The sequence below is a fragment of the Dermochelys coriacea genome, chromosome 11 (assembly GCF_009764565.3).
Source record: "Dermochelys coriacea isolate rDerCor1 chromosome 11, rDerCor1.pri.v4, whole genome shotgun sequence".
In the NCBI taxonomy this organism is placed as follows: domain Eukaryota; kingdom Metazoa; phylum Chordata; order Testudines; family Dermochelyidae; genus Dermochelys; species Dermochelys coriacea.
In genome coordinates, this window is record NC_050078.2 from 46,414,248 (window position 1) to 46,439,739 (window position 25,492).

The window sequence follows — 25,492 nt, forward strand, 5'->3', positions numbered from 1 at the left end:
CCTGGTTTTATTTTACAGGTGCTGAGCAACTATAGTGAGCAGCTGTGTGTGCAGCACTTCTGAAAATCGATCTCTTAATGCGTAATTTAATAGATTACTTTGTATGTTTTAAAATATCTACCAAAAATACACAGAATGGACCTGATTCACTACAGCATCTTTCATGTTTTATGTTGGTGTAGCTCTGTGGAGATCTGTCAGTGTAACCTGGACTAACACAGTGGTGAATCAGACCCACTGGGCAATGTGACTGAGTTAACATTTTTGCTGAAACATTAATTTTTGCATCTTGAGATTTCTTTAAAAAAATTAAATGGTGTAACTTTACTAATGTGTGAACATATTTTTGTAATATGTACACATCACTGTATATAAAATATGAAATGACAAAACTATGAATGAATTTGGGGTACTATTCAGATGGAGAAGACATGTTGTTCCTAGAGTGAACTGCTTTGCCCACTGGCAAGCTGACTAGCAGGGCCATCCCTAAGGAGGTGTGGGGCCAGGGGTGGAAGTGATTGATTCGTCTCTTCCGGGACGACCGCGACAGCCAATTGTACCGGTCTGCGGGGCCTCCCAAAGCATGGGGCCTGGAGCGGTTGCCCTGATTCGCCCTACCCAAGGGACAACACTGCTGACTAGTGTTAATTTGTAAAAGTTCATTTGGGAATTCGCAAAAAGAAAAGGAGTACTTGTGGCACCTTAGAGACGAACAAATTTATTAGAGCATAAGCTTTCATGAGCTACAGCTCACTTCATCAGAGTTCCGATGAAGTGAGCTGTAGCTCACGAAAGCTTATGCTCCTTTTTCCAAGTACTCCTTTTCTTTTTGCGAATACAGACTAACATGGCTGCTACTCTGAAACCTGTCATTTGGGAATTGTTTATCATCAGTGCTTGTATATTTGCATATCTTTGTGTTGTGTAAATAAAACTGTCGCTTTTTACCTTCCAATGTTGTATACTACTGAGAGTCTGGAGAGAAAGACAAAGGAGGCTATGCTGGCACTTAAAATTGGGCACAATCACATTGAATTATGATGCACAATGTCTTCTCCAATATATTTTACTTGTTGAGATACATCAGCTATGGCATTCAGGCTGTTTACATTTCAACTCTGCCTTCCATATTTTCTTCACCACCCTCTGTTAATACTCACTCCTTCTTGTCAACTGCTGGGAATGGGCCACATCCACCCGAAATGAAATGGCCTCGTTAGCATTACAAAAAGTAATTTTCCCTCTGTTGATATTCACCTCTTCTTGTCAACTGTTGAGAATGGGCCACATCCACCCTATCCTGCTTACTGTATTTTTTACTCCATCCATCTGATGAAGTGGGTTATATCCCATGAAAGCTTATGCCCAAATAAATTTGTTAGTCTCTAAGGTGCCACAAGGACTCCTCGTTGCTTTTATATCAACTCAGTCTCTTTCCAATTTAGAAATGTTATTGAAGAAAGTTTCAATCATTTAAGTTCTTACATTAAAATGTAAATTAGTGCAATTATAAGAAATTAGCATTTAGTAATACCAAATGGAATGTTATATACAATTCTTTCACTATTATTATATATACTCTGACTATACGCAGTATCTGGCATACTTGTGGATTTCCCATAGACACTTGTGTGGGCTCCTGTGAATCTAAATAGGATTCATTCAGAAATGTAATTTTTCTCTCCACTGTGCCACAGAGCTCTTTGAGTTTTTCCTGTGATCCCTTAGGCATATACCCATACATCTGCCTAGGCTCAGATTTGAAAGATGGCCAACAATGATGACTTATTAAAATCTAAATGAACGTGCATGAAATTCATGCTCTGCTAATAGAAATTAATGGGCTTTGGTATATGATGATCAAAATTAACCATAAAGATCAATTTTTAAACCATCTCTGTGTTTGAAAGAAGTGAAGTAGTCTTTTATGCTTTCAGTTCAGCATTTAATAAAACCAATCTGTAAGTGCAACATCTGTCTTTTGACTTTGCTCTATGTTTAAAGGGTATCTGGCATTCTATTACTAACTAGTCAGTACTGACAGGTTTCAGAGTAGCAGCCGTGTTAGTCTGTATTCGCAAAAAGAAAAGGAGTACTTGTGGCACCTTAGAGACTAACAAATTTATTAGAGCATAAGCTTTCGTGAGCTATAGCTCACTTCATCGAATGCATTTGGTGGAAAAAACAGAGGGGAGATTGATATACACACACGGGGAAATAGTTTTACTTTGTGTAATGACTCATCCATTCCCAGTCTCTATTCAAGCCTAAGTTAATTGTATCCAGTTTGCAAATTAATTCCAATTCATCAGTCTCTCCTTGGAGTCTGTTTTTGAAGCTTTTTTGTTGAAGGATAGCCACTCTTAGGTCTATAATCGAGTGACCAGAGAGACTGAAGTGTTCTCCAACTGGTTTTTGAATGTTTTGAAGGCATTGGCACCCTGACAGCAGGATTGTCTGGCTATGTAGACTCCCTCCTCAGGCCCTACGTTACCAGCACTCCCAGCTATCTTCGAGACACCACTGACTTCCTGAGGAAACTACAGTCCATTAGTGATCTTCCTAAAAACACCATCCTAGCCACTATGGATGTAGAAGCCCTCTACATCAACATTCCACCCCCAAAGATGGGCTACAAGCCGTCAGGAACAGTATCCCCGATAATGTCATGGCTAACCTGGTGCTGAACTTTGTGACTTTGTCCTCACCCATAACTATTTCACATTTGGGGACAATGTATACCTTCAAGTCAGTGGCACTGCGATGGGTACCCGCATGGTCCCACAGTATGCCAACATTTTTATGGCTGACTTAGAACAATGCTTCCTCAGCTCTCGTCTCCTAATGCCCCTACTCTACTTGCGCTACACTGATGACATCATCATCATCTGGACCCATGGACAAAAGCCCTTGAGGAATTCCACCATGATTTCAACAATTTCCATCCCACCATCAACCTCAGCCTGGACCAGTCCACACAAGAGATCCACTTCCTGGACACTACGGTGCTAATAAGCGATGGTCACATAAACACCACCCTATATCGGAAACCTACTGACCGCTATTCCTACCTACATGCCTCTAGCTTTCATCCAGATCATACCACACGATCCATTGTCTACAGCCAAGCGCTACGATATAACCGCATTTGCTCCAACCCCTCAGACAGAGACAAACACCTACAAGATCTCTATCATGCATTCCTACAACTACAATACCCATCTGCTGAAGTGAAGAAACAGATTGACAGAGCCAGAAGAGTACCCAGAAGTCACCTACTACAGGACAGGCCCAACAAAGAAAATAACAGAACGCCACTAGCCATCACCTTCAGCCCCCATCTAAAACCTCTCCAACGCATCAAGGATCTACAACCTATCCTGAAAGATGACCAATCACTCTCACAGATCTTGGGAGACAGGCCAGTCCTTGCTTACAGACAGCCCCCCAATCTGAAGCAAATACTCACCAGCAACCACACACCACACAACAGAACCGCCAACCCAGGAACCTATCCTTGCAACATAGCCCGTTGCCAACTCTGTCCACATATCTGTTCAGGGGACACCATCATAGGGCCTAATCACATCAGCCACACTATCAGAGGCTCGTTCACCTGCGCATCTACCAATATGATATATGTCATCATGTGCCATCAATGCCCCTCTGCCATGTACATTGGTCAAACTGGACAGTCTCTACATAAAAGAATGAATGGACACAAATCAGACGTCAAGAATTATAACATTCAAAAACCAATTGGAGAACACTTCAATCTCTCTGGTCACTCGATTACAGACCTAAGAGTGGCTATCCTTCAACAAAAAAGCTTCAAAAACAGACTCCAACGAGAGACTGCTGAATTGGAATTAATTTGCAAACTGGATACAATTAACTTAGGCTTGAATAGAGACTGGGAATGGATGAGTCATTACATAAAGTAAAACTATTTCCCCATGTTATTTCTCCCCCCCCACCCCACCCCACCCCCCACTGTTCCTCGGATATTCTTGTTAACTGCTGGAAATAGCCTACCTTGCTTGTCACCATGAAAGGTTTTCCTCCTTTCCCCCCCTCCCCCCGCTGCTGGTGATGGCTTATCTTAAGTGATCACTCTCCTTACAGTGTGTATGATAAACCCATTGTTTCATGTTCTCTGTGTGTGTATATCAATCTCCCCTCTGTTTTTTCTACCAAATGCATCCGATGAAGTGAGCTGTAGCTCATGAAAGCTTATGCTCTAATAAATTTGCTAGTCTCTAAGGTGCCACAAGTATTCCTTTTCTTTTAGTTAGTACTGAGTTCCTTTGATTGGCTGTCCACTTCTCTGAGCGAATGCATAATATCACTATTTAGGTTCTGTCAACTTGACTACTTTATAAGTTATCTTTTCACCTGGTGCTTCCACTTACCATATGTTTGGTATCAGAAATCCTAATATTATATACACAAGAAAGGTCTAACTACCCGATTGTTCCTGCAAAGTCTATATGCACAACTGATGGGGGGCACAAAGTTAGAAGCAGGGATATTAATTACTTTTCCACGATAACCTGACTTTTCAGTAGCATGCAACTCTAAACCTATTATCTGCTATTCAAGTATTTCTCTTTCGAAACAAATGCGAACAGGTTTGATTAATGCCGCATGCCTTGTTCTGCTCAATGTGGAATTACTATGGTGAAGCAGGGACTTCTACAGAAAAAATGCCACTTTGTGCAGTATGGATTCATTACTTATACCACCAGTTGTCACGATTGGCTGGGGTAAAACTGGTATATCTGAAGTATTAGACTTTAATGAAAATACATGTTTAGTTTTTTCTATTAAAATTTTCATTAGATAGTGAGTTTTTGAAAAAGAAAACAAATAAAAGCCAAACACAAGTGTATGCATCATGTTAAGGCTCAATTTCCCTGACTTCTTATAAGTTAGATTCAGGATAAGAGGACAGGCTATCTTGAAGATGTATATTTTTCCACACATGCTGACTGACTAATCTGTAACTGACAAGAAGAGGTTGGCTCTAAATGTTTGTAAAGATCCAACAGTCTCTTTTCAAGAAATTAGAAAGAAAAAAAAATCAAGACAATACCAGCTGAATCTAAAGTCCATAAATACATCTTTTCTTGACATTATCCTAAACATTTATTTTTTAAACTACAGAAAAGAATCCGAAGCTTGGGCACAGTAGAATATTTCAGTCAGGAAACTGCATCTCTCTAAATCATGATAAATATAGTGATAGAGAAAATGAATGTCTTTAACCTGCAATTTTTATTTCTCATAATAAAGGGCACCCAGAGATTTGGACATGATTCATGCACTAAATATGCTCATTCCACCACAATGGAGATGGTTCAGCCTTTTTAAATTCCTTCCTTCTTTGACTTCAGACTCTCTCTGCTGGATAGCTGCAACACCATACGCTGATGTTAGGAGACTACATTTAAAGCTGAAATTGTGTAAACTGGTAGAAAACATTACTGAAACCCCCTGTAGGATATAAGATTAACTGAATGGAAGGTTTGACATCTACCAATTGAATTTTAATCAGGAATATTTTGATCTACTGGTCCAGAGCAGTGGGTGCCCTTCAAATGAGAGAGAAATTAGTTACACCTTATGTGTAATTTTTATTTTTCTCATACATGAGCATCCACTGGTCTAAATATTACACAAGGAAAGGTAAAAAGCACTAAGATCCAGGGAAGAAATTTCAACTGGAACATCAGTGAAATTCTTTTAGGAGAAACAAAAGTAGAAAATTTAATTTTTTTTTTTGTCATTTCCTTTTTATTTGCTTGCATAGTTTAAGTCGAGGGAAGCTGGAACGACTAAAGCCTTTGCCAGCCAAAGAAAGAATACAGTTTTGTAGACTTTGGAAAAGAAATCGCAAATCTTACATGGCTGCATTATAAACCTCATTGTACAAAGCTCTGTGCTTCTCAGCCCAACAGTTTGAATGCAAACAAACTCTTACTGAATGTAATCTGATGACTCCAGGAAGGGTCTGACTAGATGCATCTAATGGCTGACATGTTAGATCTGAGCCATAATTGAAGTGCTTCATACATTTTTTAGGATTCCCCCATGAAGGAAGAACTTTTTCTACTCTAGTCCAATGAAGATTAATTTTCAAGACCATTTCATATGGTAAATATTAAGATATTTTTCTAATATTTGGTCTGATGACAAAAATGTGAAATACATTAATTTGAACTCTGTTCTTTTTCACTTTGAACAAAGTCCAGATGAGGACTGAGCGTCATCTTTTCATGGAAGAACTGAAGACAGGTTTCTTTAATTGACAATGTTCATATTTCACTTATTCTTCCACTTTCCATAATTGCTATAAGGAAAAAAAAATATGGAGAGGTCTCCACTAGACTATTGATATTATGCCAATGCAATTTATGAAGAAATAGGAGCTCTCAAGAGAAGGCTGACACCAGAAATCCATGGGCCGAAGATTGACTCTGTCGGTAACTGGGAATCTCTTCTGGAGTACTCCCAGAAGCCATTATGTTTGGAGTGGATTTAAGCTGAAATCCCTATACCTGGTGAACAAATCTTCCAAATAGTCTTGTATGTTGTAATTATGGAATGTTTCAAAGACTTTCTATTAAAGTTAGCCAGTTCCCAGGAGTATCCATGTTGTTGAAAGCTCAGACTCTCAGGTTCTGTGCTGTAAAATCAAATTTGCAAAGATCAGACTGATGCCAATATAGTCAGGGTCACTAATGCTTTATCTAGTCTTATTTTTCCAAATAAATTTAGTGATTAGAAAGAAATTGGAAGGGCATACATGAGTACATCTGCCCACTAGAAGGAAAAGGTGTCCCTCTTCCATGCCAACAGATGCCATTGATGAGACCAAAATACTCATACTTTTCCAGCTCTTCTAAATTGTGGGCAAGTCTAGATATGGGAAGGGGAACAGGGGGAATCACTTGTTTCACAGAGCCATGGATGTGCTTGTTCAGCTTCCACTTGTTTTCTACTAACAAGTGACAATTGAGCATGTTGGCTTTGAAGTTTTGTCTTGTTCTGCGGCATGCCACTGTAACAGACAGGTGTGCCTTTCATGGAATGAAAGGAGTTTGGTGATCTGTGGTTCAGATTTGTATTCTGTTCCTCCTCGGCCATTCACATATGCCACCATGGTCTAATTGTCCCTCTTGATGTAGAATGTTGAGGTGTTCCTTAAGAATTTTGTGAAGCAGGGCTTCTAAGTCATTGTCAACTGCTTTGGAAGTACTATGAGTGTCCAACAGTAGAGCTAATTGTGCAGGCCGAAGAACTGAAGCGTTTGGGGGTCATGGCTTGTATATGCAAAACAGCAACGTAAGCATGAACCACAAACATTGGGAGGCAAACTACTTGAGAACAGTAAAGAGAAGAATTAAAACTAGAAAACTGGGATAATTACCATTTGAGGTATCTTAGAAATGAGCTTCAAGAAAAACAAGACGCTGATCTAATAGCAAGGAAGGTTTACTTTTTAGTGGGTTTGGCTAATTAGGAATTGCTGCTGGTGCACTGGGCTATGTGGAAAGAGGATTCCTTTTATGAACATTTTTAGCAGTAAGCCATTCAGCTAATGCAGGAGTAAATACTTTAGGGAATCTCAGCTTAGTCAACACTACTGAAATTCCTTATTTGTCCTCTCCCCAAAATGGGAGAGACTGCACGGGAATGACAGTGGTGGTAATATTCCAGGTCCCCATTTGACTCTAATGTTCATGGGTATTCTATACATCAGGAGTCATAAGGCTTTACAAGGGTTGCAAAACTGCCATTTTTACAACTATTCACTTTTGACCCCTTCTGTGGTTGCCTTGAAGTGACAGCAGAAAGTCTTCTGACAAAGTGGAGACTGAAATTGTGGAAGTAAAGAGCTGAAGGTGCTCTGATGTTGGAGAACCATCCCTTTCTCTAAAACTGTGTAGAGATGGACCCAGCTGCAGTAGCTTTTTCACATATGGGCACTTTCTCTTACTGCCAGATTACAGTCACATGGATTGTGCATTGCACTAGGTCCAATCCTATTAGATTCTCTGCTGCTAGCTTCTGCTATGTTGCTTTTTGCAGAATGAATGGCAGGCCCTGTAAAGTGGTAGCTTAGAGTAGGCTGCTCTGGCATGCATACTGAGGAACTGAGTACTGAGAAACTGAGAAAAAAAAATCAGGCTATAATCCTGCAGATTTCAACTCTTGGAATGGTCTAATGGTACAGGCAGACGCAATATGGGATAGACCACTCTGGCACACTGCTGAGGGAAAACAGTGAAAAGTGTGGTTCTGATGACTGACAATCCAATAAATAAGAAGTTCCCCGCAGACCGATTAAAGGAAATGTTGTTACTACTGCTGTATGTTATGGAGAACAGAACTTCACTCTTACAGCTGGAATGAACTGTTCAAAGTGCAGTGATACAGCAGTCTACCACAGGGAGCCTGAATGCAAAAGGTGAAAGGGAAAAAAAGGCTGTGGAGCCCCCATTGAGGTGGCATGAGTAGGTCCAACCCAGGCGTGACATCCAGTCCAGCAAAAGGCCACGTATGAGAAATGTATTATTTCATTTGTAAGGTAATAAGTAAAATCTATTGATCTGTAATGGAACAACTATTCTCTTTCAGAGGGGAAAATAAGGGAACTAAGTTTAAAAAAGAGGCGAGTATAATCTGATGATTCCATTCTGAGGCTAGATATTGACATAGGATGGCAGTGCTACAAACCTCTGCCAGCAAAGAAGAGAAGGCCAAACTGAACAGACCCCATCTCAGGAGACTTTCCTAGATGTAATTGGGGATGCAGTGTTGTGGTCTCCGTAAGAAAGCTGAGAAGCAGTAAATCAGGGAAGAGCATGGCCAAAGCAGTATCAGAAAGGGGTAGAAAGGAAAAAAAACCTAGGGCTCTAGGGAGAAGCTTTCAAAAACTTTTGAAAACTATTTCTTATAAGTAGATATAAATAGCAAATATTTTAATACTTCAGTATCATTTAGAGAGAGCACACACTTGCTTTTTATAAATGTTTATGTTTGCTCTGAGATATTTTCATTTGTGCTAATGATAGCTTAATAGCATTAAAAGCCATTCTTCATGATGGAGTATGGTATGTTTTAAGTGTCTTCCACATGGAAATTAATCCTCTTGATATTAACTACTCAGGGAAAATCGTAATCTGCTCATATGCATTCATTTAATGCGCTCTTTTAGAGTGCACTTTGACCTGAATTGCATTGCAGTAGACAGAGCTTCACAGAACTTGACCAGACTAAAGGGACAACAGGAAGTCGAAATCCCCACTTATCTTAACTGAAAATATTTACTATGGGAAGGGTATAATTGGAGAGATCTGAGGCGAGATTATCAGTAAAGCATGCAGGAACACAGGAGGAGGAAGAGATTTCTTCTAAAAAGGAAACGGATATAAAATATAAAGGACACATACACTTGGAGGAAGTCTTTCTGTCTCCATTTCTCTTGAATTCTTTGTGCCGTTCACTTAGATATTAGTTTGTTGGCAAATAAAATATCATTAACCAGTAGGACATTGGATCATGATCTGGTATTTTCTGTAGTTCACCAGTGTACCTGAACCCAAAATACTTAGGCCCTGATTCAGGAAAAGCACCTACACATGTGCTTAAGTGTTGTACTGAAGAGGGATGCTTTCCAAAACTGGGACTTTAGAAAAACAACACTATCTAGCCTCAAACTACAGAAAGAAGGAGCAAGTTACTAGCCAGGTCTTTCTGCTCTTTTGGTAGATTTACCCTGGTGATGGCAGTCATGGTCAGGCAACTAAGTCTAAGCATATAAACCACCACGTACCAGAAAAAGTTAAAAATCACAGTGTGGGATGCCATTACAAACTCATTTGCGAGTGGGCAAAATGTCATAGTAAATGGCTGGCATAAGTGTGGGCAGAACTGTAGAGGATTTAATTGGGAAAAGATGTTTGGATTAATTAGACGCACTGCTGAAAAAAATATAATGATACTCACATCAGAGTTAAAGCGAAGCTGACAGACATTACAGGAAATAACTTGTTTCTTCTTTGGGGGAATGGATACTCCAAATGTGTGGTTTATGACTGCTTTTTGCACAGGATCCATCTGGAGAGCAAACAATAAAATATTCAATTTACAACTTCACAGGACAATAAACAATGCAGAAAAGGCTCAAAATAACATTTTCCTGCTCCAAATTCCTTTTTTTTTTTTTTAAATAAACAGGAGGAAATAGTATTTCAAACCTCATAATAAAAATGATCAGATTTATCTCAAGATAGGGAATTTGTATCATGCCAGAGTTTACAAAAAAGCAGCTCAGCTACCCCCATCACAGACCACTGGATGGTCCACCTCCCTTACCACCCAGAGCACCACTATCACATCAAGAGGCAAGGAGTCCATAAATCTCTCCTGCACTATACGCTGCTTCTATCGCCACACCAATAAGAACCCCGCCTCCCCAGAAGCACTAAACATTTGTCTGTCTCTTTCTTTGCAAGGAAAAGTATCAGCACTCTGGAAAGAGGGGAGGATAAGAGCCTTTGTTTTTTGTAGCACGAGTAAGCTCCAGAAACATCTTATGTGGTATATGTTGCTAAGCTGGCTTTGGGATGTAAAACTAGAGATGGGAGTTTGGGGGCACTAGAGGGAGCACAGGACAATTTTAAATCTAGATTTCCCCCCTCCCCCACACACACACTTTCTTCCTTGGTAATAAATTCCCATTTCTTCCCTTTTGGTGGGTTGGTAGCTATTCAAAACAGGCTACCCAGGAAGTGACAGTTACCAGAGAAATCCATGTCAGTGATAATGCTCCTGAGGCCCTTTTCTCTCAAGTCCAATTCCAAGGGCATATGGAAGGGGCTGCAAGTAGCAGCAGACCTGTAGCAGCTTCCCACTCACCTCACACAGACAAATTAATTGGGAAAATCTTCTCTCATGGAGACATCTTTGTGAGAGGAGTTTCTTTACAGACTCCTTTACAACACTTACTTGCCTGGAAAAATTGACTCAGATTCCTCAAGGATTTCCAAAATAGAATTGATGAGTCATACAATCCAAGAGAATATTCAAGTAATGAGTATTACCCAGGAAGTGTTTAAAAATGACTTTGTACCAATTATAGATGTAGCAGTTACCATACCAGAGAAAATGCTTTGACACTGAGAAAGACAGACAGACTTGAGAAAAACTGAAAACACAAAGTGTCTGAATCCTGAGCTTGACAGAGAATTCTCAGGAACTGGGAACTAAAGAAGCCTTTCCTAAGTATCATAACTCCTGCTGGATATCAAACTCCATTGGCAACTGAGAAACCTGCAGGATTCCAGACAGTTCTGCTAGTACCCCTGCTAACTCTGAGGGACTTGTTCAGGGTATTGAGAGGGGGAAATTATAATTGTTACCTCACATTTGTATCATGGTAGCAGCAATAAGCACCAGTTAAAAATAAGGCCCCATTGTGTGAGGCACTGTACAAATACAAAGTAAAATGTAGTCCCCAACCCAAACGGCTTAGAATAATGTATATTACATCTATATCTATACATGTTTAGACGTGATTAATTTATTTAAAGACAAGCATGGGTCTGGAAAAAATGGGGAGGAAAAATAGTGGGCTATAATGAACAAAGAGTTTACATTTCCTAACTTTGTTTAGGGTTCCTACTCCTTGGGGAATTCTGTGCCACTGCACATGTGCACAATTCATATGCCACACAGAATTTTTTTTCTGCAGAAAATACGCTCTGCCGGAAAGGTGCTACAGTTACTCCTTTCACCCACCAGGGGCTGCTGTGGCACCAGAACAGCCCCAGCTGTGGATAGTGAAGAGACAGAGGCTGCCTTTCTTACTGTGCCCTATGGTGGGGCCAGGTCAGGAGGCACAGTGTATGCAGGGATGGACATCATGGGGCACATGGGGCTGCTGGGGGGTCACAGACTGGAGTTCAGAAGTGTGGGGTGGGGAAGACTGGGGTAGGGGCTGAATGGGAGTGGGGGTGCAGAGACTCATGGAGAATGGGGCATCTGGGGGGGCACAGGACACATGGGGATGGGGAGTGAGTGAGTGGGGTTGCAGGATCACATGGGGATGGAGGGAGGGGGATGCAAGTATACATAGCGATGGGGGAAAGGAGGGGTGGCTGAGTATGGCTGTGAGGATACATTGGGATGGAGGGATGCAGGGACACATGGGGACAGGGGCATATATACCTGACTGAATGAGAAAGGTTAAGGGTGAGCCGGGGTCTGCATGGTGAAAGCTCCCTAACAATCCCTCCCTGCCCCCAAAAATTCTGGTCCATACTTCTCCCACCCACACCCAACCACCCCCAAGTTCACACCCTGGCTCTTTGCCAGCAATTACTTCCTTCTCCCTCATCTCCTCTGATACCTATAACTCCCCCAAGCCTTTGCACTACTTCTGAGGGGTGCGGGAAATAAGTTTCTGTATTGTAGTTTAAATGAATTATTACTCAGAGTTGCGTATTGACAGTGGTGAGCTGGAGCCAGTTTGCACTGGTTCACACAAACCGGTTGTTAAATTTTGAAGCTGGTTTAGAACCAGTTGGTAAAGGGGTGAACAAACTCCGGCCCGCGGGACTGTCCTGTCCGGTCCGCCTGAGCTCTCAGCTGGGGAGGCTCCCCTGAGAATCCCTTTTTAATTTGTACTCACCCGCCGGCGCTCCGGGTCTTCGGTGGCAGGCCCTTCACTTGCTCCGGGTCTTCGGTGACACTTAGGTGGCACTGAAGGACCCGCTGCCGAAGACCTGGAGCAACTGAAGGAACCGGTTCTCTAGCTTTTGGCAGCTCATCACTGTGTATTGATACGCCTAGTAAATAATCTATTTGTCAAAAAACATTTCCTGAATCTTTTTTGTTGTCTGTATTGTTACAGACATTGTTGCTGACAAGTATTTTGAAATAAATTACCAAAATAATTGAAACTGTGTGATTATATTGTGTTATTTTGACAAATAAAATATGCAGAATTGCACATAATTTTAAAATATTGTGCACAGAATTTTTTATTTTTTGGTGCAGAATTCACTGAGGAGTAATTTTCCATCACAGGAGTAGTTTGATTTGCTAAAAGGTTATATTTTTCTTGCAGATTATTTTTCACTCTCAGCAGTGATTTTCTTGCTACAATAATATACGAAAGAGCCATAGGACTAGGATGATGCAAAGCTTGTGCCTCCTGCAGGCCCCACTAGATATGCCCTTCCCAGTTTGATAGCAAACAATTGATAACTACTCTGAGTATGGTCTTTCAACTAGTTGCATACCCACCTTACAGAAATTTCATCTAGACAACATTTCCCTAGTATGGTTATGACAACGTCATGAGGGATTGTATCAAAATTATTAGAATGGAATAACCCTCCCAGTGTTTCCAGAATACAGTGACAATGCATAAGAATAACTCCAAAGCTAGAAATTAAGTAAAATTAAATACATTAAGCAAATTAAATACAAATTAATAAAACAATTTCTATTCCTGAACTCTACCTCTTATTGCATCATTCTACAAAATAAGCATGATGTAGCAGAATGCTGAACTAAAGTACAGGTTACGGAACTTCTGCTTGCAAACTTTTTGATCATTCATTGTATAATATTAATCTAGCAGAAACATATATGAGATCATATTTAGAATTTGCTCCTGCATCAAATTTATTGCAATGTAACTGACATTTAAATATGTTTGTACTTAATGCAGTAGTATTTTAGCACAACGTATGTTTTGCTTTTTCAGTTAAACAGCTAATAGCTAGACTAATAATCTAGAACAGAATAGTTTAGTGATGAAAAGTACCTCAACCCATCTGAAGTGTCTGAGATCAGTAAAAAGGAACAGCGAAGAAAACAGTTATCTGCAGAACTACTAAAAAAGTAAAATGAACAGCAATTCTCTTGTGTACCCCAGATAATAATCCACAGCATTAACATTAGGCAATTAGCAGTTTAGAAACTACAACACAGGCTATGCATAAAGTCTCAAATTCAAACAGATACAGCAGCACAAGGACAAATTCTCATGAACAATACAGCGCACCCAGCCTCCAGAAGCTATAACTCAAGATTCCCAGGGGAGTAGTTGATGATCTTCCTCAAAGAGAAGAACTGAATGCAGTCTGGTCATGATTAGAATTCAAGAAGGTGCAACATTAACAATTAATAGGTTTTAAATATGTCAGAAACTAGGCTGGATTACAGCATGTTTGAATAGTAACATAGTATCTGTCTGCCAGAAGGTTAATGCTGTGGGGTAAACTGATCTGGGATCACTAAATAAAATTAAATACATGTTGTTTTGAATAAGGGGGTAATTTGCTGATTTAGGTGGTGTTTGTAACTCACTGAAGCTCTGCAGTCTGTCAAGTTCCAGTAGTTAAGAATTTTTTCTGTAAAAAAGATGAACATCTGCTATATATTATATCTGCTATAAATTCAAGCAACAATCTAGCATCTGGATGCTTATTATTTGAACTATAATATGAGCTACAGGCATAGTAAAGAGTTCATACATTTTCATACATTTTGCACTGAAGGTGGATGGTAATGATATTGAGGATTAAAAACCTTTTCCATTTCATTCTCTTATTGCAAATGCATATATGAAATAAAGGGAAAACCAGTTGGGTTAAATAAAACTAAGCAGAAATAATGCCAAAAGTTTAAACCACACTCAAACCTCTACTGCAAACCCATATTAACCTGAGCAATCCTTACTCACGCTAGTAGTTGCAATGAAATCACCGTGACTACATTTTGAGAGCACAGATTATTAGATTTGAGGGGACTGCAGCACTGGTCACTCATTTTTTTCCCCCTCTACACTTCCTGATTTCAGCCGGGACCAGAATCAGGAATATTCTCACCTCACATTTATATAACTCCTTTCATTGCAAAAGCTCCCAAGGTGCATCACAAAGTACATGGACAGCTGTCAGAAATGCAGTCATTTCTGGGGTGCAGGGAAGCAACAGAAAAATCATGGTAAATTACAGAGCAGTCAGAAGGAGGAAAGGAAACGTTTGGCCAAGAACACCAAAACAAACCATACTGTTATAAAATATATCAGGATCTTTGTTATTCATATATAGCAAAGAGAACTTTTGCACAACATTCACACACAGCTGCACAGAACCCTGTTTATGTACCTCAAAGGAGAAGAGCTGAGTTGAGCCTGCCAAGTTGTGACCCGCTTTTGTTCCAAGAAAGAGAGGTGTTTCCAAACTTTTTGCTTCAGCTAAACTACCAAATACTGTAAGATTAGCTATTCTTGTGACATTACAAATCTACCTGTTAGTATTGATTTAAGCTCTCTGGCAATTTGTAGTTCTGAAGCTTGGATAAATATCTAGATGCCTACCTGAAAGGAAACTTTTGATTTTTGCCTATTACTAGAGAGGTAATGGTAATAAAACAAATTTGGCAATCATCTAGCTTTGGATGTACATTAATCTAGACATGTGGCTGCCATTTTCCTCCACTGACTAACTCTGGTGCCAGCCTGACCCAGGAACTCTCCTTTTCCTCATTTATATCCATACTCTGTAAGGCATCTATGCATGCTGCTGCCACTACTCCAATCTGCTGAAATTTTCTGAGTATTTTTACTCAGTCTGAGTACTTCATCGAGTGAGCTGTAGCTCACGAAAGCTTATGCTCAAATAAATTTGTTCGTCTCTAAGGTGCCACAAGTACTCCTTTTCTTTTTGCAAATTTCCACAGTGATACCGCTCCAAGTCCTGACTTTTCTGCCTCCATCTGATGCCTGTCTTCTCTCACATTAGAAATAGTGCAATTTAAACAACTCCATGGACTCTCCATTCAATTCAAAATTGCCATCTGGTTTTTAAACACTCCTTGGAGTTGCTACAAATTATGACAGAGACCATGGGTGACATTTTGAAATTATGTGCAAGGAAACTGGTTATAAACTATATGTTGATAAGTGGGTATAAAAGTTTAAAATGGTATAACTTCTGATTTAGTATGTGTTCAAAACTGGGAGTCGCCAATCGAGGTTCTGTGCCTTTTCTCCTTTCCTGCTCCCATAAAACCCTTTTAAAAATCTACAGCTAGAGCAACTAATAATTGATTTGCCAGCACAATCAGTTCTGCTGCTTTATAAATGCAATCTTGCAATGTTTTCCATTTGTGAACTGAGACAAAGTGTGTTGCACATAATTACCTACCCATTGGTAAGGCATGGGTTAACGTTTTAAATGCTGGTATTTATCCAAACCCATTAGACAACTCTTCCATTTTTTTATTTTATTATTTAAAATAAATAGTTAGGCAACCAGTAACAAGCAAACCCATAAGGTCAGAGCCAGTCTATTTTTCAACTTCTCTCTAGAGCACTAGGCTTGATGCCAACATGATTTCATTCTATATTTCAATCTAAACCTCCTCAGGAGAGCTGGGCATGCTGCCATTATGAAAAACCACTATATATTGGAGCTTAATTCAAATTCTGTCATATTAACACCCTCTCACACCATATCTCTCCCCAGTACTCTACATATTTTGATGAATAGAGTTATGAAGATAGACACATTTAAAACATCCACTGTAAAAATCACAGATTGACAACAGAAAAAGTTGAATGTGAAAAAAAAAATTAAAATATTAGGCATATAAATACTATTCCACCCCAGTCCTCTGCTCAATGATACATTATGCACTTCTTTGGTGACATTCAAATTGGCAAAAATCATTTACAATTCTCTACTACTACATTTGTCACAATACACAGTATAACACACACACACACACACACACACACACACACACACAGAGAAACTTTGCTATATCCCTTGTCACTGGATCAAAGCCAAGTGTAATTTAAGATTCAACTGAACAGTGTATTGTTATATTTTTTTCTTGCTAATTTTACATTACCAGCCACCCTGGAGTCAGCCCTGACGACACTCTTTTTTTTTTATTTTGAAAACCATCCATGTTCTCTGCTGTAGTATGCCCCGCTGGTGTATTGTAAAGTGTTTTGGAGTTGGAAAAGTCACACACACACACACACACACACAGTGGGGATTTGAGGCAGGAGAGAGCTTCCTCGAAATCCCCAGAAGTTGCCTCCAAGAATATGAGAATGGCCAATTCTAGAAAAAATAATTGTGGTCATCTGTCTTAATCTTGTCACCACATTGAAGAGTGCTCCTATCATCATCTTTATATAGCTATTGTGTGCTCTGATTCCTTAATTATACATAGTATCAGCACAGAGGGTGAAATTCTAGTTTCACTGAAGTTAAAGGCAAAACTCCCATTGATTTCACTGGGGCCAGGATTTCATTCAGAGACTTATCTCTGCCATCATTATTGTTTTTCAGTACTGGCCTTGCTTTTCCTGTGTGAGCATAGGCAGGGTGCATTTTGCAACCCTTGCCCTGACAGGGACAGAAGTGCTTGAGGTAGACAGCAGAGCTGAGGGATTGTTTTATCAATATCATTGTATGTCTTCCTCACCCTCCAGTGGTTCCCATGATGGGAGAAACTCTGAACTCTGTCTGGGAACCCTCAGGCAGAAATGGTTCAGCAATGTGCTGAAATAATACAACACCCCATGGCATTTGCCCCAAATCAGCACTGATCACTTTGTGAACTGTGCCAGCAAGTTCCAGGTATGGAATAACACATGTGACTGTGACCCCAACTCTGGAACTTCTCACTGGCTTGGGGATTGTAAGCTGGGCTCTATCAGTGAAACTGAGCCCAAAACGTTCTAATAAAATGACAAAAATTTAAAAAACATATAGTAATTTATTATTCCCCATTTGCTGATGTGCCAGACAGTTTTTGATGTATTTCTATACTATGTTAAAATTATGTGCAGCACCCAGAGAGAAAATTCAGAGTTCGGGTTACTGCTCCATCCTAACAGTCCCTGATTTGTTACTGTCCTGCACTGTTCCCAGAGCTGGGAGTGTCTGTGAGCCAAATGTTACACAGTTATGTTAACTGAGGCTAGATTAGTAATTTCAATTCACCTTCTCCCTTCTGGCAGTGTAAATTAGGCCTTTATAATTCTGCATTTTTTTTATTAGCAGCTATGAATACTGGTCTGAGTATTTGGCATTAATTTTCTGTCTCCTGACCATACCAATTAGGCTCCCCTCCCTTCCCTTTGCCTCTATGGAGAGGGGAGGCTGTGCCCACCAAAATGGGGAGTACTGCCTCTGTAGCATGTTCTCCCACGAAAGTCCCTTTTCGGTGGATTGATGGGAAACTGGCGAGCTTTGATGGAGCAAGACAACAACTGTTTCTACTCCACCAGATTTTCCTTCTACCTGCTTAAATCCACAGAGTGCAGCAACGGAGGTTACTGCAAGCTAACTCTTCAGTAATATATGGGTTCATGGATTTTAAGGCCAGAAGGGACCATTATGATCATCTTGTCTGACTTCCTGAGTAGCACAAGCCTTTGACTCTCACCCAGTGGGGAGAATTACCCTTCCCTACTATGAAATCCCGTAACTTGTGGTTAGCCAGAGCATTGTTTTTCAGAAAGACATCCAATCTCCATTTAAAAGTTCCAAGTGACGATGAATTTACCACCTCCTTCAGGAAACCGTTCCAATGATTAATTACCCTCACAATTTAAAAGCTGAGTCTTTTTGTCAGTATGAATTTTTCTTACTTCAACTTCTAGTCAGTGAATCTGGTGCCTGTGTCTCTTAGATTGGAGGGAGGCCTGATGTATGACACTGTCTCCCTGTGTAGATACTTATAGATTGTAATCGTATCACTTCTTAACCCTCTCTTTGTTAGGCTAAATAGATTAAGCTACTTAAGTGTCTCACAATAAGGCGTCTTTTCCAGACCTCAGATCATTTTGTAGCTTTTCTCTGACACCTCTCCAGTTTTTCCATCATCCTTTGTGAGTTTTGGACACCAGAACTAGACAGTATCCCAGTAGCAGTTTCACCAATACTGTAATATTTTGCTGGTCCTAATCAATATTCCCCTGTATCTTCATCCAAGGATGGTGTTAACCCTTTTGGCCACAGCATTGCACTGGGAGCTAATGTTCTCCATCCCCATCATGGTCACTAATCCTTCTCTGCCGCCCTGTGCTGAGACTGAGAGATTTACTATCATTCACACTGTTAGACCTTCCTTTACCTGATCCTGAATGATGTTATGAACAGATCCTACAAGGAGAAAATAACCAGATGAGATCACCATCTCTATGGCTGTGCCTTGAAAAACTCTTGAGACGTTCTTATTCTGCCTACTATTCTCCATCTCGTGCATTAATTTCCACCTCACTCCTACCTCTCTCTCTTTTTCCTTCTAATAAGAGTCTGACTGGGACAAATATAATCTTGCAATCCTTTGCTATGCTCAGTTTGGCAGCCTCAGAGTGTGGCTCAACAGCCTGACTTCAGTAAAACTTTGCATCTCGGAAATCAGCCATGAAAAAGGTTTTCAGAGCAAGGCATGTAGAGTTCCCTACACAAGGAATGTCTAGTTGAGTAGTGCACCCCTTTCTCAATTGAACTACAATCAGACACAAAAGTTACATTTTCTGATCTTTTGCTATTCTTTTTCTTTTCTCCCTTTATGTGCATCTGTCGTTTTGTCTGAAAAATAAAAAATTTCAGACTTTAAAAAAAAATTAAGAACTGTCATCTAAAACTATCTCTCCTTCCCGCTCCCTCCAGCGACGAGAGTTAAGAAACATTCAAGCAAGGGATTAGGCCTTTAAAAAACTCTATAGAGACAGAGATGCAGAAACTCAGAAAAATGCACATTTATGGGAATTTTTTTTAATTCTTATTTTGGGGGTTTTGACTGTTCTCTCTGCCCCCCATCATGATTTTTGCATATGTTTAATAAAGACTAGATGATGGATGGGAGATGTCCAGAAAATCTCCACGCCAGATTTTAGCATTGAGAGGGAAGAAGATGAAGTAAGAATGGATTCAGCCGTGGGTAGGAGAATGTATATAAGGAGTGAGGGCGGTGTGGATACTAGTCTAATAGGTTATACTGGATGTAGAATGACTGTGCCTAATAGGGTACAAAATGTGAGCGAGGCCAAACAGCAAAAATTAAGATGTTTGTACACCAATGCGAGGAGTCTAGGTAACAAAATGGAGGAACTAGAGCTACTGGTGCAGGAAGTGAAACCAGATATTATAGGGATAACAGAAACATGGTGGAATAGTAGTCATGACTGGACTACAGGTATTGAAGGGTATGTGCTCTTTAGGAAAGACAGAAACAAAGGTAAAGGGGGTGGAGTAGCATTGTATACAAATGATGAGGTAGAATGTAAAGAAATAAGAAGCGATGCAATGGATAAGAGAGTCTGTCTGGGCAAAAATTACATTGGGGAAGAAAACTAGTAAAGCCTCTCCTACGATAGTGTTTGGGGTGTGCTATAGACCTCCGGGATCTAATTTGGATATGGATAAAGCCCTTTTTAATGTCTTTAATAAAGTAAATACTAATGGAAACTGCATGATCATGGGAGACTAACTTCCCAGATATAGACTGGAGGACCAGTGCTAGTAATAATAATAGGGCTCAGATTTTCCTAGATGCGATAGCTGATGGATTCCTTCATCAAGTAGTTGCTGAACCGACTAGAGAGGATGCCATTTTAGATTTAATTTTGGTGAGTAGCGAGGACCTCATAGAAGAAATGGTTGTAGGGGACAATCTTGGCTCAAGTGATCATGAGCTAATTCAGTTCAAACTAAATGGAAGGATTAACAAAAATAAATCTGCAACTAGGGTTTTTGATTTCAAAAGGGCTGACTTTCAAAAATTAAGGAAATTAGTTAGGGAAGTGGATTGGACTGAAGAACTTATGGATCTAAAGGTAGAGGAGGCCTGGGATTACTTTAAGTCAAAACTGCAGAAGCTATCGGAAGCCTGTATCCCAAGAAAGGGGGAAAAATTCATAGGAAGGAGTTGTAGACCAAGCTGGATGAGCAAGCATCTTAGAGAGGTGATTAAGAAGCAGCAGAAAGCATACAGGGAGTGGAAGATGGGAGGGATCAGCAAGCAAAGCTACCTAATTGAGGTCAGAACATGTAGGGATCAAGTGAGACAGGCTAAAAGTCGAGTAGAGTTGGACCTTGCAAAGGGAATTAAAACCAATAGTAAAAGGTTCTATAGCCATATAAATAAGAAGAAAACTAAAAAGGAAGAAGTGGGGCCGCTTAACACTGAGGATGGAGTGGAGGTTAAAGATAATCTAGGCATGGCCCAATATCTAAACAAATACTTTGCCTCAGTCTTTAATAAGGCTAAAGAGGATCTTGGGGATAATGGTAGCATGACAAATGGGAAGGAGGATATAGAGGTAGATATTACCATATCAGAGGTAGAAGCGAAACTGAAACAGCTTAATGGGAATAAATCGGGGGGCCCAGATAATCTTCATCCAAGAATATTAAAGGAATTGGCACCTGAAATTGCAAGCCCATTAGCAAGAATTTTTAATGAATCTGTAAACTCAGGAGTAGTACCGAATGATTGGAGAATTGCTAATATAGTTCCTATTTTTAAGAAAGGAAAAAAAAGTGATCCAGGTAACTACAGGCCAGTTAGTTTGACATCTGTAGTATGCAAGGTCCTGGAAAAAATTTTGAAGGAGAAATTAGTTAAGGACATTGAAGTCAATGGTAAATGGGGTAAATACAACATGGTTTTACAAAAGGTAGATCGTGCCAAACCAACCTAATCTCCTTTTTTGAAAAAGTAACAGATTTTTTAGATAAAGGAAATGCAGTGGATCTAATTTACCTAGATTTCAGTAAGGCATTTGATACCGTGCCACATGGGGAATTATTAGTTAAATTGGAGAAGATGGGGATCAATATGAACATCAAAAGGTGGATAAGGAATTGGTTAAAGGGGAGACTGCAACGGGTCCTACTGAAAGGCGAACTGTCAGGTTGGAGGGAGGTTACCAGTGGAGTTCCTCAGGGATCGGTTTTGGGACCAATCTTATTTAATCTTTTTATTACTGACCTTGGCACAAAAAGTGGGAGTGTGCTAATAAAGTTTGCAGATGATACAAAGCTGGGAGGTATTGCCAATTCGGAGAAGGATCGGGATATTATACAGGAGGATCTGGATTACCTTGTAAACTGGAGTAATAGTAATAGGATGAAATTTAATAGTGAGAAGTGTAAGGTTATGCATTTAGGGATTAATAACAAGAATTTTAGCTATAAGTTGGGGACGCATCAATTAGAAGTAACGGAAGAGGAGAAGGACCTTGGAGTATTGGTTGATCATAGGATGACTATGAGCTGCCAGTGTGATATGGCTGTGAAAATAGCTAATGTGGTTTTGGGATGCATCAGGAGAGGCATTTCCAGTAGGGATAAGGAGGTTTTAGTACCCTTATACAAGGCACTGGTGAGACCTCTCCTAGAATACTGTGTGCAGTTCTGGTCTCCCATGTTTAAAAAGGATGAATTCAAACTGGAGCAGGTACAGAGAAGGGCTACTAGGATGATCTGAGGAATGGAAAACTTGTCTTATGAAAGGAGACTTAAGGAGCTTGGCTTGTTTAGCCTAACTAAAAGAAGGTTGAGGGGAGATATGATTGCTCTCTATAAATATATCAGAGGGATAAATACAGGAGAAGGAGAGGAATTATTTAAGCTCAGCACCAATGTGGACACAAGAACAAATGGGTATATACTGGCCACCACAGGTTTCAGAGTAGCAGCCGTGTTAGTCTGTATTCGCAAAAAGAAAAGGAGTACTTGTGGCACCTTAGAGACTAACAAATTTATTAGAGCATAAGCTTTCGTGAGCTACAGCTCACTTCATCGGATGCATCCGATGAAGTGAGCTGTAGCTCACGAAAGCTTATGCTCTAATAAATTTGTTAGTCTCTAAGGTGCCACAAGTACTCCTTTTCTACTGGCCACCAGGAAGTTTAGACCTGAAATCAGACAAAGGTTTTTAACCATCAGAGGAGTGAAGTTTTGGAATAGCCTTCCAAGGGAAGCAGTGGGGGCAAAAGATCTATCTGGCTTTAAGATTCTACTCGATAAGTTTATGGAGGAGATGGTATGATGGGATAATGGGATTTTGGTAAGTAATGGATCTTTAAATATTCAGGGTAAATAGGCCAAATCCCCTGAGATGGGATATTAGATGGATGGGATCTGAGTTACTATAGAAAATTCTTTCCTGGGTATCTGGCTGGTGAATCTTGCCCATATGCTCAGGGTTTAGCTGATTGCCATATTTGGGGTCGGGAAGGAATTTTCCTCCAGGGCAGATTGGAGAGGCCCTGGAGGTTTTTTGCCTTCCTCTGTAGCATGGGGCATGGTTGACTTGGGGGAGGCTTCTCTGCTCCTTGAAGTCTTTGAACCATGATTTAAGGACTTCAATAGCTCAGACATAGGTGAGGTTTTTCATAGGAGTGGGTGGGTGAGATTCTGTGGCCTGCGCTGTGCAGGAGGTCGGACTAGATGATCAGAATGGTCCCTTCTGACCTTAGTATCTATGAATCTATGACTAAAAATAATGTCTTGTTTGGTGCTGTTCAATGTGCGAAACTGAGCCCCTGGAAATAATATGCTCTGCACACATACTACTGGTGCTATAAAAAATAGAAAGTAACAAAGAGGATAATTTTAAAAACTATAATAAACTAAACCCCTTGTCTGTTCTTTATAAAAGATCCTGGCCCAAACTATTAAGAATCAGAAGGACACTCCACAGGAAAAGTACTGACGGGGGGCCCAGTCCCCTGTGCAGGGTATTCTCAGGTGGGGAGCACTGTTCTCTAAAAAAGCTGGGTTTATAATGTCATTGACAACTGATCCTTAACTGGAGGATGGTATTCAGGATGCCATCCTGAACTGTTTACATAACAGGTTCCATTTATGGCAGAAAATGTTACATTTCAGATAAGACTGCTGGTTTGAAGCTGATGTAAACAACCTAAAAGATGCTGAAGACACTTTAGGACAAGTGCACTGACAAGAGAGATTTTACCCAGAGAGAGAGAGAGAGAGAGAGAGAGGAACAAATTGGTGAATTTGAGACTAAAGGTTTCCTTTTTATTGGAAATGGAATCCAGCTTGAGAGTATTAAGTTAACAGCTTCTCTTTTAGCTCAGCCAGTATACACCACTGCTATTACATTAGTGTCTGTATGGAAAATATATAGGACTGTGAAATGCAAACTAGTAAAGACAAGTCAGAAATTCAAGGGAGGAAGCTCTAATGGTGAGAGCATAAATTTGGGAATATAGAAATCTGGGATCTATTAGGGGCTCTACTGACTCACCATTTAACCTTAGGCAAGTCACTTAAACTCTAGGCTTGTATTACTCATCTGTAAAGTGATGGTTATAGTATTTACAACTTAACAGAGATATTGAGAAGCCTATTTAAAGTGTTTAAAGCACTTTACGATCCTTTGATGAAGATGTTATGTAAGTATTAATTATTAATGATGCTGTTACTCAAAATCTGATTCACATTTGCCTACTTTTGCCTCCAGATCCAATGGGATGGGGGCGAGGGGGAATGAAATCATTCTACGATGTGCAAGAATTCAAATCCTAATTCAAAACATGTCTCATTATATTAAATGTTTAACATCCACTGTAACCAGAATAACACTGTTTTCAGTGTGTCTGTTAGAATGAGACAAGAAAATCTAAATTTGCAAAAGTACATGAAAAAAATCTTAATACAATCCCAGTTAAGTCTTCCACAAGCTGACTGAGCTCACACTCAGAGTAGTGCTGATGGGGCAGGGGGGGGGAGAGGGGGGTAAGAGAGAGAGAAAGCAAATCATAGAATATTAGGGTTGGAAGAGACATCAGGGGGTCATTTAGTCCAATCCCCTGTTCAAAGCAGGACCAACCCCAACTAAATCATCCCAGCCTGGGCTTGTCAAGCCGGGCCTTAAAAAGTTTTAAGGATGGAGATTCCCACCACCTCCCTAGATAACCATTCCAGTGCTTCACCACCCTCCTAGTGAAATAGTATTTCCTAATATCCAACCTAGACCTCCCCCCATTGCAACTTGAGACCATTGCTTCTTGTTCTGTCATCTGCCACCACTGAGAACAGCCTAGCTCCATCCTCTTTGGAATCCCCCTTCAGGTAGTTGAAGGCTGCTATCAATCCCCCCTCACTCTTCTCTTCTGAGGACTAAATAAACCAAGTTCCCTCAGCCTCTCCTCGTAAGTCATGTGCCCCAGCCTCCTAATAATTTTCATTGCCCTCCGCTAGACTCTCTCCAACTTGTCCACATCCCTTCTGTAGTGGGGGGACCAAAACTGGACGCAGTACTCCAGATGTGGCCTCACCAGTGCCAAATAGAGAGGAATGATCACTTCCTTCGATCTGCTGGCAATGCTCCTACTAATACAGCCCAATATGCCGTTGGCCTTCTTGGCAATGAGGGCACACTGCTGACTCATATCCAGCTT

At 40.3% G+C, this 25,492-nt stretch overlaps 1 protein-coding gene across 11 annotated transcripts in view; it reads right to left on the minus strand.

Annotated features, from left to right (window-relative positions):
- Nucleotides 1-25,492, minus strand: part of ZNF385B (zinc finger protein 385B) — a 321,069-nt gene that overhangs the window by 56,570 nt on the left and 239,007 nt on the right. For 9 of the 11 annotated variants that reach the window (XM_043505422.1, XM_038421301.2, XM_038421312.2 and 6 more), the window contains one exon: nt 10,018-10,128. In XM_043505422.1, the coding sequence (XP_043361357.1) occupies nt 10,018-10,128 (111 nt within the window). Of the gene's footprint in view, nt 1-10,017; nt 10,129-17,876; nt 17,883-25,492 lie in introns of those variants that run through there. The other 2 variants (XM_043505425.1, XM_043505424.1) reach the window with 1 other exon arrangement.